The 15,240-nt window shown below is 49.7% G+C and overlaps 1 protein-coding gene across 3 annotated transcripts in view; it reads right to left on the reverse strand.

Moving 5' to 3' along the window:
* The window catches only part of GALNT14 (polypeptide N-acetylgalactosaminyltransferase 14), a 94,640-nt gene that overhangs the window by 47,505 nt on the left and 31,895 nt on the right, over positions 1 to 15,240 (reverse strand). For 2 of the 3 annotated variants that reach the window (XM_039717131.1, XM_039717133.1), the window contains exon 2: positions 12,844 to 13,013. The exons of the other annotated variant lie outside the window; for it this stretch is intronic. In XM_039717131.1, the coding sequence (XP_039573065.1) occupies positions 12,844 to 13,013 (170 nt within the window). The remainder of the gene's footprint in view (positions 1 to 12,843; positions 13,014 to 15,240) is intronic. 3 annotated transcript variants of the gene reach the window in all.

The raw sequence follows: 15,240 nt of genomic DNA on the forward strand, positions 1-15,240 counted from the left end.
TGCCCAGGTTGGTGCAACTGAAACACCAGAGCAAAGGCCCAGAGCAAAGGGAGGCTGAAAACACAGCTGGAAGGCTCAGCAGCCCAGAGGGCAGCCGTGCCAGAAGGAAAGAAGAAAGGACGTGGAGTCAGATGTCAGCTGGCAGTGCCACAGGATTGCAGGGAATGCCAGCTCAAGTTTGGCTTGCCAAAGTGAAAAAATACCCTTGAGAAAGGTCAGTAGGATTTCTCTGTGTTGGACTGGCATGTGCTTCAGGTTTGCATTCCCAAAAAGGGGCTGAAAAATCCCATACAACAGACACTGTGGGGCTGGGAGAAACAGTGGTGATCCAAAGAGAGGAATCCCTGGTTGAGCAGGTGACTTCAGGGTGTACAAGGGCTTCAGCAAGGGTAAAAAGGCACATCTGTAGCAAATACTCACTGGTGGTTAGCACCAGAGCTAACAAAGAATTATTCATCAGGCTTGAACTAGATGAAATTTGATAAAATTGTAAAGAAGGCCCTCAGGAAAAATCTGCTGGGGCTGTGAATCAGCTCTGTCTGTAGATTAGACGTCCAGAGGAACCTAAGTCTGCACCTTCCCCACAAAAATATTAGAAAATGCACAAAAGAGTAGAGTCCTGCAAATTGGTGCAACTTAACCACTGGCTGACCTGAGATCAGTCTCCTTGGGTTGACCAAGAAGGACATTTTTCTACACTTCTGGAACCTGAAGCACTGCTGGATGTGGTTAGCATGCAATTAATATTTCCTCTAACTCACTGCCTCTTTCAGTCTCTTTCTTTCTTCTCCCTGCAAGATAGATATCTAAAAAATTAATCAAACGACTAAATTTGAAGAAAAGGGGAAATGCAAGAAGGCAAAAATAACCTTCTGTGCACATGACGTGCTGCTGCCTGTGAACCTCAAAACTGATGAGAAGATGCATTTATAATTCATTAAAAATTTGCTGGATTTTTGTCTTCAGAAAAGGAGAGGGGAAAAAAAGAGAATTTACTAAGAAGGAAGGAAAGAATAGCATGGCTGCCTTTAAAAACAAGTTAAACCAGATTGTGTGTCTTGATTTTCAAGGCAGCTCATGAATAATTCAGACTTTTAGGGCCCTCCACACAGACTCAGGGTCTGTCTTGCTTCTTGACTCCCTCCAGCCTTCCTTCCTTAGAACTGAGGCAAAAAGAAAAATGGAGCCAACAAAAGTGAAAAGAAGAAAGCAAAACCAGTACAATTCAGTAGCATTTTAAAATGATGCCAGTTTTACTGGAATACCAGAGCTGACGGCAAAGCTTTTCACTTGGTGGAAGTAAAAGCAAAATCTGGTACCTTGCACCTTCATGGAAAACCACCAATCCATTATTAAAGATCTTTAGAAGCCAGGAAAACCTGAAATTACATTTCAGATGGTTAGAACCCTGGATGTAAAGATTCCTTAGGGAGGATGCCTTCTGACCAGAGAGCTTCCTGGCATCATGTGGCAAATCAAAGCAGAGAAAGTCCCCATCCTCACAACACCTCCGTAGTCACAGCCGGGGAAGCACAAACCCAGCTCCACGCTGTGACAGCTCAAAAACACTTCCAACATGTAGGGATCTGCAGTGCTCACTGCAGAAATCCACCCAAATGGCCCCAAAACAAAATGCCCTTTTGCTGCAGCTGATGGAGTAGGAATTTAAGGTGCTGGCTAGAAGAAAAAAACAAACAAGAGCTTGATGGAAGAAACTGTCTCATGGCCTTAATTATCAACAGGAGCAAGTCTCGGAGAATTAGTTCCATTATTTACTAATACCTGACTTTGATTTCAGCCTACATAAACATATTAGGTCAATAGAAATAGCGAGACAAGCATGAAGCATGAGAGTTAAACAAACAACTTCATTCTGTCAGAATTACTTGGAGCAAGTTATCAAAGTAATCGATGGCACGTAATAACTATAAGACAAGTGGTCAATATGTTACAGCAGTCAAAGGCAGAGGATGGCTCTAGCAGAGGGTGATCAATGGCACCCTGGGAATGCTGAAGCACTTGGTGATGAAGGGATGGCCACCACGAAATCATCTCAGGGCCCTGGTGTGGTTCAGGTGGGTGCACCCTCTGAAGGCCACTGAGACAGGCAAGGATTTCTCTTCCCTATAAAAACCCCAGGATCCTTTCAGGCCGTCGCAGGGAAGGAGGCAGGAAGGACTGACTGATGTTGGCACAGCCACCCCGAGGGCCACGGCTGGGTCTGCAGTCAGTCCTGGTCTGTCAGAGACCCCCACCCCTCCCTGCAGGGGAAGAAGCCTCTCCTGGTGCAGCGATTGCCTCCCACCAGTGGTTCCTGCACCCGCCAACGCACGCTGCAGCATCACTTCCACTCCAGCACATCGTTTGTTCCTCAGGAACCCCATGTGTACTTTTCATCTGATACTCAAAATCACTTGCTTTTAAATACAGCTTGTCATTTTTAGATGACTAAAGTGTCAAAAACATTTGAGATCTAAATGAAATTTTTCCCTTTTCAGGATGAGAAAAACAGATCTCTTTGGCTTTAAGTTTTCCTGCCTTTTTACTTTTAGATTCACCAACAGCTTTGCTTTTGGTTTATCCTGAAATTTCCATCTCCTGGCTTTTCTTTCTCTTAAATAACCAAAGAACTGAAACACTGTTATTCACTCAGCTCTACTGAGCCCTACCTACCCACATAGCTCCCAAACTCAAGCTCCAGAGATGTGGCACTGACAACACAGACACAGCCCAGGTGTAGGCAGCGAGGTGGATCCCACCACCCACTCTGTCTCTGTTTCCAGCTCCAGGTTCTTGAACAAAAGCAGCAGTGCCTGTACCCAGGCAATGCTCACCTTGAAATGGAGCAGTTTGTCCTCAGGGCACAGTGACTGGCAGGTCAGTGTCTTTTATTAAATTCCCAGCTCTCACTCCTCCACTCCTCTGTGTCCCCCATTGTGACAGGGACACGCAGAAAGATCATTGCTCCACAGACAGATATCTGGGGAACAGGCTTTTATCTCTGGGTGAATGTGCCACAAAAGTGGAGCTAATTAACTGGGGCTCTGTTTTTGAGAAAGGTTAATATTTTATCAAATGTCTTCTGTCTTGAGGAATAATTAGCCCTGGCAGTAGTAGCTCTGCCATTTCCCAAGGGACTGAGCAAGAGACTGGAGAGACACACGTGGTATTGATGGATAGACAGCTGCTCACCTCTGGGCTAACAGTGCATCTCACCAGCAGTACTCCTCAACACAAACCAACCTGCCACAGGATATTAACAGAGGCAAACCCTCTCTTCAAAGGCTGTACACATTCTTCTGGTCCGTTCCATGCCCTCTGGTGCAAGGATGCTTTAAAAAAACCAAGGCTCTGTGACCCAGCCAAGAGCACTGACACTGGAGCACCAGCCCCAATTCCTTCTCCCCAGGCACTCTCTTCCCTTAGTGCTCCAGCACCCCAGTCTGCACAACAAAAGGGAAATCCCATGGGCTCTCCTAATTCTTCCATCCCAAAACCAAACCTGTTCTCATGGGGGAACCAACTTCTGAAGCAAATTCCCACAGGGACTGCACAGAAGGAGGTTCCCCCAGTGCCTGCACAGAAGTCCTCAGAACAGTGCACAACATCTCTCCACAGGGCTGGGATGCAAGCAGGGAAGATGGAGGGACTGAAAAAGGATGAGGGAAGGGTCATTTCAAATCGACCCAGAACTGTTTTGTGCATGCATTTTTCTTGGCAAAATGCAGTGGACGAGTGAGTGGGGAATTTCCAAAACGAAATCAAAACTGCCTCATAAGGAAGCAAAGCCAAAATGAATTAGGGGAAAGAAATACATCACTTTGTGGGGGGGAGGGAGGGGAGAGGGAAGCTCTCAGTTTTTTTCCCTCTCCGAAACCGCAATTTTTGGCAAGGAACACAAAACAAAGGCATTCTTCAGGGAAGGAACAGCCGAGATGGAAGCTGCGCATGCTCCCCTGTGAGCCCCTCAGATTCTCTTTGGGAGGATGCCTGTCCTGTGCAGATGCTCTTCCCACCCAGCAAGGCACTGAGGGGCTGGGAGGAAGGACAACTTGGATAAACAAAACTCAGCAGTAAGAAATTTAGTATTATACCAGGACATTTGCTGGAACAGTCCAGTCATCCCCACTGCCTGAAGCCAGACTCCAAGACACTGAGTCCCTGCAGACTCCCCCAGCACCCACCCTGCCAATCCCCTTTGGTCTGCAGACATCTTTTAGCCAAGAATACAGCTCAGAAATAGCTTCTGCTCACTGTGCAGACAAGTGCCATAACTCACACTCCTTGCACAGCCCATTCAGATGGAAGTAGCTCTGCCCTCCAGAAAAAAAATGAGTAACACAACCACTTAACTGGCACATGCTCCTGCATCCCAAACACCCACCTATACATTTCCATCAGCTCCTCAGAGAGCCCAGCTCACTCCTCAGCTGCTTCTCAAGTTACCCTCATCCTTCTCATGCACAAAAAAGAACAGGGGACGAATAGCACTGGAAATCCACCACTGTAGAGTAAGCACTGTCACATCTGCCACCTCCCTACAGCAGACACAACCAAAACACAATCAACCCTGCTCCTGGAGAAACACCAGCCTCCCCCAGCCCCAGCATTCCTTCCTGGAGCCATTTTTAATGAAAGCTCCTCAGCCTGCCTTTTCTCTAGGCAGTCCCTCAAGATACAAAACTGCAGCATCTCACTTCACCTCAGCTCCTGCCCCTTGCTGACAGCCAACATCCAGAGCCCAACACCCAGGGCATGATTCACAACCTGGGATCAGCTGAGCTGTGCTCCAAAAGCCTGAGGGGAACCACCATACTGCCAGGGTGAGGAAGACACAGCACCTCTGAAACCAAGAGGGTGGCAGGAGCTCGTTTTCCTGGGATGCAGTTAGATTGGTGGTGACAATGACCCTGTGCCCTGCCAAGGAGGCAGGGCTGAGTGACCCAGCCCACCAACTCCAGCTCCAGGGAGTGATTAGGCTTGGAGGGCACAGAGCAGTGCCACAGGCTGCCTCAGGCATCTGGGTTTGGATTGGGATCTCAGTGCCTGAAAGTCTCTCTCCTTTCCACACAAGTTTGTGCAAGTCACACAGGGTGGGTTGGGTGTCCAGGATGCTCAGGAAGCACATCAACTCCCCAGGAAGGCACGGGAAGCTCAGAATGGCAATGGCAGAAGTCCTGTCACATCTGAGGTGGGAACAACAGATTCACTTCAGGACAAGTGAATGTTGGGATGATGGTCTAGCCAGGAGCACTGGCCAAGGAGAGATCCCAGCTCAGACATGGACAGCCATCCCCAGGGAATGCAACTTCTCTCAGTACCCAAACCCATAATAATCCCACTTCATGCAGACCCTTCTCATTTACTCTTTCTTCCCCTACCATATTCAAAAACCCCCCAAACCCAGAAGGCTTCAAAAGAGGACAGTATGTAGAAAGATATTTGAAAGAAGATCACTGCATTAATCTATTTTTGTCCCCAGAAGCCTCAGAACCCATCAGGTCAGCTGAGCCCTCCACCTCCACCAGAAAAAACCTGGGGCACCAAATGTCACAGACACTGGGGTGGCCACAGGTTCTCCCAGTATGGGGACCTGGACACTCCCCAGCTATTTCCCAGGATTATGTGTGTCCTGCTCAGTTTGCAGTTGGTGAGTCCCCAAGGTGCAACTATCAGAAAGAGGCATCACAATGCAGGTATTCCAACACCTGTACCAGATACCAACTCCAGCAGAATCAGGAAAAAACGAAATACTGGATTTCTGCAGTTCTAAAATGGTCCAGTGAATATTTTTTTCCACTTGCAAGCAACATAATGGAGGGGAGACTCCATGGGATTTTTGTCTTTGACCAAGTTTTCTCAAGCCTATCTCAACCCCACTGTTGGCAAAGCCTTGCAATGTTAAGCCAGAGAAGATACACAAGTGTGGTAGTTAAGTGAATCACCCAAAAGTGATGAACACCAAAAGAAGAGATGACAGCACCTCAGGCAACTTCAAAGCTGTTTCACAAACACAGGCAGCTGGGGAGAAAGAACTACAAATTCCATGTGCTGCAACCAGGGTTTTTAAATTACATCAGCTTTTACAAAATGCTGGGGGCAAGCCTGAGAGGCAGGAATCCCAGTGGGCTCATTGCTTCCTGCACTGAGACAAACCTGGGCTGATTACAGAGCTGACCCACCTTGGAGAAGGAGGCTGGATCAGAGACCTCCTGCAGTCTCTTCCAGCCCAAATTATTCTATGATTTTATGAAGTGCCAGTTTCTGATTAATAGCTGTCTTGCTTTCCTTGCTTAGCTGCCAAGAACTGCCAATCTCAATACTCCTTGTTCTCTGTGCTACCTGAAAACAACCTCTCTGTGTTTTGATCACACAATGGTTCCTCAAACCCCCTTGCAAGTCCAAATTCACCCAGAAGACCAAGTGCAAATGCCACTATGTGAGGTGAGCACTCCACATAAGCATGAAAGTTTCAAATTTAGGCCACAAAAGCCATCTGATCAAGGGCAGAACCAAGACCGTGACCAATGCAGGCAATTCTAGTTTATCCCAAAGGGAAAAGCCAGCCCCTACTCTACTTAAAGGATTGTTCTCATATATTCATCCTGAGAGATCTCAGCCTAGGGAGATTATGGAAAAACACAGTGCTGAGAACTAACCTCTTGGGGTCTGGTGTCCAAGGAAAAAAAGCAATCATGCTGTTTCCTAATGGAAATACTTTTGTGTAAAATGTTTTCTACCACTGATTTGTGTACCTGCTCACCTGCAGGGTTGTGCTCTGCTCTTGCTGTCACTAGAAATAAGGAGACCAAGACCAAAGGCAGGGGTATCCCAGATATTCTCTTACCCAGCTGTTTCAGCCCCAAAATGCTTTGCAGGCAAAAGATCTGGACAGCCCTCACACATACAGGATTTTGCTGAAATGTGACAAATCATATTTTGCAATAAAGTGACAAATATCTTGGCTCTGCCCAGAAAACAGAGTAACAGCTGGAATAATACATCAAGCGACAGAAAAAATCCTCAGGACATTGCTGACAGCCACCCAACAGCTAATAATGAGCCCCAAAGGCAAGAAAAAAACCTGTACCCTCTCACACCCAGCCACCCCAAGCTCACACAAGGTGCTGCCACCCCTCTCCCCTCAGAGCATCCTGCACTGCTCATGGGGAAGCACCCACATTGGAGGGTACAGGACAGAGCAAAGCCAGCAGCACAGACACCTGGGCACACGAGGACACCTCCTCCAGCTTCCACCACTGCCAGGGATGTGGCAGCATGTGAGCACTCCCCCTCCCCACCCTCCTCACCTGGCTCCCTCCTTCACCCAGCCTCATGGGCAGGGTCCATCCATCTGCATGCACTCAAGGCTCCTCTGCTCAGACCTGCCCCCAGCAGCACCAGGCTCAGCGAGACCACAAGCACCCCTGCCCAAACCACCTCTTGCCCTGGTCCACCACCCAGCACACCCCGAGGCAGCAACTCATGAGACACTGCTTGAATAAGCACATTTTAAAAATAACAATCCCTCGGGACTTAGCCTGCATTACACAGGAAAGTGGATTAGCCCAGCTACAGTCCAGAGGCCAAAGCAAGAATTGTATGGAGTCAGCAAAGTGAAAGATAACAGGGGACCTCAAAAATCTATAGGTTTGGTTTTGCTGTCAACTGTGCAAGGTCCATCTAGGTCCCACCAAACCCTCCCTCAAATTCAAAGTGGGTTTGGTCACTTGCTAGGGACCCTAGGGACATACCTGCTTCTGCAGGTCTAACGTTCAGGTACCACTGAGGACAGCTCCACTCTGTCCTGCCTGGGCTTTTCCACACATGTTGGTCTCCAGACATTAAGTTCCTCCTTTGGGGACTCTCAAGAAACCAAGCAAGAAAGGTAAGATGCCTAAATTCCTATGTAGGGCAAAAACCACATTTCTGGCTGCTGAGACCCAGTGTTCACCTCAAGAACAGCCTCAAAGTGGTTTTGATCTGGTGGGAAAGGAAGTTGGAAGAAGACAAGGCCATGTAAGAAGTCCAAGGGCATCATGAACATGCCAAACCAAAGGCAATGATGCCAGCTTTTCCCCCCTTCAACTCCTCATTCCCAAGAAAACATCACCATATTCTCAGTGCTTGCCACTCCTGGGTAGCAATCATCAACTCACCCAAAAACAGAGCCACTCCAAAGCCTGCACGTGCCACAGCTGCCTTCTTGTCATCTGCACAGGGATGCCAACATGTGTTCCCACATGTGCCAGCCATGTTCAAGAGGGACACAGGCAAGGGCAGAGAGCCATGCTCAGCCCCAGGTGTCCATGTACAGCAGAGGTGACCCTCAGGACCACCTGTTCTTCCGGTCATCCCCAAACTCAGCACAGCCAGGTATTTTTGCCTACCCCAACCACAGCTGCTCCACTGCAATGGGAAATGTGCAAGCTCTGCACTCTTGGGATGCAAGCTGAAATTAACGGGTCAAAACAGCACTGCTTCTGATGCTTCTGTGATAGCATGTGATGCTTCTGCTTGAGGGCTGAAATCCTGGCATTTCTGGACCTTGAGAACACAAAACAGCAACTCTCTGCTTAGGGAAACCTCACAGGCACCACCTGCATCTTCCCATCCCTCCAAAACCAGACCATACGAGCAGAGCAACCAGTTCTAAGCAGCCTTCCTACCCAGGGGATACTCTCCAGCTAGCTTAGCCCAGGGATTTAAGAGAAGAAACCTGGAGGAAATCTTAAAAGTGTGTGTTATTGTTCTCAAAGAGAACAGGACTATAACCCTGTAACAGCAGAGCTTTTCTAGGGGGCACAGGTTGGCAGGACCTGGCTTCTGGGCTGCCAGGATGCTCTCAGCTTCAGCAGACAATGCAACACCTGATCTTCATGCCTGCAGCATCCCTGCCAGCCTCGTGTTTCAATCACAACTTGATCTTAGCAGCTGCTTTCTCTATCTCAGACACACACATACACAAACACACCCCTAAGCAGCTGTAAAATTAAACTTCAGTTGGGTAGATAGGACCTCTTGTAAACACTTGAGACTCAGGGAAGGAGGGAATTTCAAAAAATGCAGTCTTATACTAGAATTTGAGAGGGCTCCATCCTTGGCCTTCCTGCTTTATCAGCTCTTGAGACAGCACTACTAAACATGTACCAGCACTGCTGAAGTGAGAAGCAAAACAAATAGAGGAAAACAGACACTGGGAGATGCCTGAAGCCGGCTGACGTGATTTGCAATAGCTGGAGAAGTCTGCTGGAGGCTCTCACCTCTCCTCCAGCCTCTCCTCTCCTTATCCTGGATTTCCCCTCCCTGCTTTGCCACCCTCAGCCAGCACAAACCCCCGCTCTGGCCGGTGCCGGGTCCCAGCTGAGCCTGGCAGCCACAACAGCATCTGTGCATCCATCAAACCCAGCGGAGCGCCGGCAGGCGGAGGTCAGCCCAAGCAGCATATGGAGCACTGGCGTGGTGAACACCAGCCTCCCCAGGAGCTGTCTGCCGCAGATGGAAAAAGCCCAGGAGCCATCACGACAAAAATCTTCTGGCTGGGGGCGACACGTCCTCGCTGTCGGCTTTCCGAGCCGCTGAGCAATACTGGAGAGCTCAGCTCCTCTCCCCCCGCCCCGCGCTCGCACTGACTCATTCGCTGCCGCTTCGGTCCCGCCGTTTGCCGGTGGGAGTTGTAGGAGGTGGGATGTGGGGATGAGGTAATTCCGAGTGCATGTGGCTACCGTGGTGGAGGGAGACTAGCCACCCACTCCGGAGGCATGAGCTGGCTTGTCTGGATGTACCACCAAGCTCCAGGTCCGGTCTGCTGATGCAATCGCAGGGGTGTTTTAACTTTGACTTCTGGGGAAGATGGGATGCAGCACCACGGGACCATCCGAGGTCTTCTCCTTGGAGAAAGGCAGCCCTTTATGTGGTCCAAGGGCTCAGTCAACGTGCAGCCAGGAAGGGAGTTAATGGCAGTGAAACACAAGAAGGTCACCAGGAGCAACTCTCCGGCTGTGAGGTCTCCCAGGCCAAGTGACACAAAGTAGTCCACAGAAAGCAAAGACAACTCCCTAGCTGAAATCACCCACAAACCAAGCTGAAGTTCATAGCCCTGCACTAGCCAGAGGCAGACAAAGAGAGCCACCACAGCTTTTCCTGCTCTGATTTCTTGGAACACTACAATTCCTCTGCATCTGAAACTATTCCACTAGCTGCAATTTAAAAACAAAATCAATCCAGCAAACATTGCTAAGCAACTGGCTGTCAGTGCCACATCCCATCCCATTGAAAGTATTTGCCCTCTCCATGACCTCCTGGCAAGGAGCTTACTGCTCAGCCCTTGCCAGATTTTGTATATTAAGCTATCGCTGGCAAGTCCAGATGCTTGGCTGGATTAGCAGAGAAAGCACCAGGACACTTTCTGCAACCATCCTAATGAAAAACACCCCACAGAGAAATTGTAAGGAGAAGCATTCCCACATCCCAGTCCCTAGGATTAGGATCCAATGTGTGGCTCTCTGGGCCTTGCCATGGTCTGAAGGTCCATCTCAGTGCTGCCACACGTCATGCAGAGCCATGAAGGATGGAGAGCCAACACGCTGGAAACCTTGTCACAAAGCAGAGCACAGCATCTCACTGAGAGGCTGAAGGAGAAGTTGCTTATGAATGGCAACAAGCTGAAATGATGGATGAGACCCTCTCCAAAGCTTCCTAAATCCTCACACAAGCTGGGCAGGAGCCTCTTGGCACAGTGGCACACCTTAGTGTGGGGTCCTGAATTGCCCCAAAGTCAGTTGGAGTAGAATTGAGGCCTGACTCTCTGGGTTACTCTGAGCAGCTTAATCCAAGTTTTCCATTGAGACAAAGCCTCTAAACACAGCTTCCAGTAGGACATGCAGCAGGAGCCCTTTCTCCCACAACAACCTGGTCCACACAGCCCTGCTCTCCCCTTCACAGAAGGGCATCTAGTCAACCCCATGGTGGATTCCCTTTTTATGTTCTTGCACAGTCACCAGCAAATTCTCCCTGCTTTGAGGGCAGGCCATGCTTATCCATGCTTTCCCACACATTTCTGCTGCACAGTTCAAGACCAGCTTCCAGGCTGCATGGAAGGGCCTGAGCATCACCTGCAGCAGCTCCCAGGACACCTGTGCTCTAAGTAAGGATTATTTTTCCAGAGAGGGCTCAGCTCTGCACTTTCCTCTCTCCCTCAACCACCAATCCTAGATCCTTCTCCCTCCTCCATCCTCTCCATCAGTGCCTGCCTCCCCCAGATCTGCCGGCAGCTCCATTTCCTCTGTGGCTACTCTAATGCTTGGCTAATGGTGCATCATCCTCAGCATTCCTCAGGCATATTCAATAAATCAGAATCCAATTACCGGGTTAAGGAAATTGGAAACAAATTAAATTAGCCCCAGCCCCTCCCACGTGCTGTGCCCTCTCTTCCTCCTTAATGAGAACTTTTCTTTCACAGGAGCACTCAGTGCCACATCTGCCCGCCCAGGAACAAGGTGGCTGCCACGGCACAGTGAGGGTAGGCAAGGGGCAAGCGAGCCAATCTTCCCTTTTAATAGGGCAGATGGTTAATATCCCTGGCATTAATTCTCTCCAGGAATAGCACACTCGCTCTCTGCTCAGCTATAACAGGCGTCCGTCAGGGCTGACAGCTCCTCTCCGGAGAAAGGAGCATCTGGTCCTCACAACAAAAAGAAGCTAAATAAATAAATAAGCACATGGCTTGCTACAGGGCTGGGAAACTGGTGCTGTTTCAGCATTTCAGCCTAAGTGCTGCATTTGAACTGGAACAGGGGAAGTTCAGAGTTGGCTCAGGTGCCAGAGTGGAGTCACTCGGACCTGGGAGCAAGGTGCAGCACAGGCAGCAGGGTGCTATGGCTGGCTCCAGCACAGAGCTCCCACCAGAGCAGGACTTCCCCTAAAGGGCTCCCAGGACAAGGCAGTAGACACAGCTGCTGCCAGCAAGCTGGGAGATAATGCCAGGCACAGCTCCATGGAAAGAGCTTATACTGGCTGTGGGCTGGGGACTGACAGCAGGGGCCTATGCTGTGTCCTCAGGTGACAAGGAGGAAAACTGCATTGAGGGGAGCTTGGGAGCTTTTCCTTCACCACCAGGACATCCTCGCATCACCCCATCCAGCAAACTAACAACTAACCTCACCCACTGACCTTCAGCAGGAAGGGCAGCCTTTCCCCAATGAGTTTGGAAAGACAACCAGAGGGAGACTACAGCTGAGAGGTCAGCAAGCAAGCGTGCAGCAAAACTCCCATCCCACCCTTCTCACACTGACAGGGGAGTGCAGCTCCATCTACAAGACAACTGTTGCTGCAATCCTCTCTGCCTTTCCCAAGAGCTCCTTTGGACACCAAAGCATATTTCTGACCTCAGTGGTGCAGAAGCAGCTAGTAACCCAACAAGTTCTTACCCTTCTCTCCTCCTCCCTCAGCAATTACCCCTTATTTCCCAGTCTTCTCTCTGCAGAGCAATTTCAATGCTCAGGAGTTATTTTATCCCCCTTGCATCACCTCACTGCGTCTGCAGAGCTAGAGTTCCCAGCATCTGTAAAGGCTTTGCCCATCAGTGAGACTTGCTCTTGCAAACCCATTACTTTTCTGAAGGGAAAATAAAGGCCTTTCTTTTCTTCCCCTATGGTCCTGGAATAATGTATACAGTTTCAATCAACAGGTTTAAGACTTCCAGACATGCCAAGAAATCAAACAAAGGGCAAGACCCAATCCCAAGAGCACCCAGAAACCACAGCCCTGAAGGGGAACGGGACAAGGCCCCCATGCCATGAAGTTTGGTGAGGAAGACCGGGAGGAGCCGGGGGGAGGCAGAACCTGTGATGGCGGGTGTCGCGGACAGCGCGGTCACTGGGGATCCTCTCGCTCTCCCGCTGGTTAAAGGCATGCAGCCGGTACGGGTCCTCGCCGCCCTTCCACCTCCGGGCACTCAGGTACCTCCGCTCTTCAAACTGATCCCAAAGGTCGTCCCAGTCCGCGTCCGATTCCTGCGCGCACAAAGTCAGCCCCGTTAGAGACAGGAGAGAGCGGAGCGCGCCTGACCCCGCTGCACAGCTCCTCCCAAGCCCCGCCGGAGCTCCGCCAGCCCTGCGGCTCTGCAAGAGCAGCTAACGAGGAGTCCCATGGGGTCTTCAGGGGTTATTTTTCGTCCTTACATCCTAAAACTGTATGTCAAAGAGAGCTTGCATTTAAATTTGAATTTAAATGACTCATTTGAACCCAAATTCAGGTCTCTGGTGGGTGCCCCTCTCAAGCAGCACAAATGTTTTGTAAGGGTTTTAATTTATCTCCAGGCAAAAACCAAAGGTATTTTACATCACACGACCCATGGCCCCCATAACCTTTCAGGCAGGAAAGGAGTAATCCCACATTTCCACAGCCACATCCTAGCCCCAGCTCCAGCAACAGGACCCTGGAAGAAGGGGGCAATCATGCTCCCAGCCCAATTCCAGTCCATCTTTGCCACCACATGTGGACTTTAGCCCTACGGCAGGGAGAAGAGCAAGGAAGCACATGCCTGTGTGATCCCCCCCACTCCAGAAGGATGGAAAAGCTGCATTTCAGGGCTACCCAGCACCTTCAACAAACTTGGGGGGTTTAAACCTTTCTTGGTGGCTCAGTGCTGGCGGGGCTGAAGCACCCCTGAGCAGCAGAAGCTGTCGGGGGTTTAAGCATCCTTTGGCAGTGTCTGAGGCAGCCAACACAAAACAGCGCCGATAAGATCTCATCGCTACAGCAGCACAACCTCTTTGATCTCAGCCTACCTGTAACACTGAGAGATGCAAACATTTACACACATCTCAGCCCTAAAGAAAATTGTGATCTTATCCAATAATTGATCTTTTCTTCTGCTTTTCTTTTTTCCCCCCCTCCTCAGTTCACACCATCTCAAAGCCGATTTTGCCCGCTAATAGCGCAAAATGAAGCTTTTGAAAAGGGCGATTTTTATCCCATAATTGATTTTACTCGCATCTGGCAGTGCATTTTTTGTAGTCGCAGGAAGGGGAGGAGGGAGCGCTGGCTCCTGCAAGTGAACCACCACAGGAGCAAGCCAGGCACCTCCAGCCACAGGATACCCCACATCGCCCTGGGTTATGGCAACATGAGCACTCCCAAAGAGCCAACAAATTCCAGGGATGCAAGGGCTTTCAGATACAGGGTTGTATTCATCCTCCCCTGCTGTGACCCCATGGCCTTCTGAGGACCTCCTCCAGCACCTACCCCGATGTGAGAAGAACAGAAGAAACCCCTGAGTCACCAGCCGTACTGAGAGGAAGTTATTCAGGACTGGAATAAAGTTATTCAAGGCTGGGAGAAAGTTATGAAACCAGTAAGGTCCCTGCAGGAGTTTTACGAGGAGGACGCACATAACAGCCGCGGACTTTCGGGAGGGCCGACGTGCACAGGGTGATAAATGCTGTTTATGTTGGGTTTTTTTCTCAGGCATCTTGCAAAACATGATTTAGCACGGCAGTAAAAGATCAGGGAAAAGTGAGGCGATTGCATCGCGGAGCCAGCGACAGCCTGATGTTTATAAGATTTCACGATGACCCCAGGAGGCCTGGCGCTGCTGAAACAGCCACCGGAGCTGCAGTCCCTAAATTTTAATGCTGTGAAGAAAAAATAAAAGTTGGTTTTATCAAACTTAATAAGAGAGATGGCTTTCGAAAGCGGCCACACAGCACTTAAGGCTGCAAGGTGTGTGTGTGTGTATATGTTGTTTTGGTTTTTGGGATGTCAGTTATACCCAATACCTTGGATCAGCTAGAAGGGTGGAAGAATCTGATGGCTCAGGTGGGAGGGCTGGTGGATTTCCTCAAGAAAACTGGAGCTTCTGCACCTGCTACAAGCGCAGCAATGCTCTGGCCAGGCAACAGAAGCAGGGTTTGGCACATGGCAGGGTCCTCCAGGGTCTGGGATGGCACTTTCCCAGCATCCATCTAACTCCACTAATGTGCTGTTACCAGGGCTGGGGTCCCAGCAGGAAATGGATACATGGGCAAATACCAGTGCCTTACCCCACAGTATTTACCTCTCATCCTGCTCTGGATATACCTTGCATTCCTGGTTCATTCTGCAGTGACTAAGTAATACTCCTGCACAACCTCCACCTGAAAGACACCAGCCCACCTTGATTCACCCAGGTTCTCTTTTTTGGGCTGAGGAAAGCTATCAGTGGGATGGATACTGAATACTGGGTAATTAAATACACAC

Source organism: Passer montanus, unplaced genomic scaffold, assembly GCF_014805655.1.
Source record: "Passer montanus isolate IOZ18808 unplaced genomic scaffold, ASM1480565v1 scaffold37, whole genome shotgun sequence".
Taxonomy (NCBI): domain Eukaryota; kingdom Metazoa; phylum Chordata; class Aves; order Passeriformes; family Passeridae; genus Passer; species Passer montanus.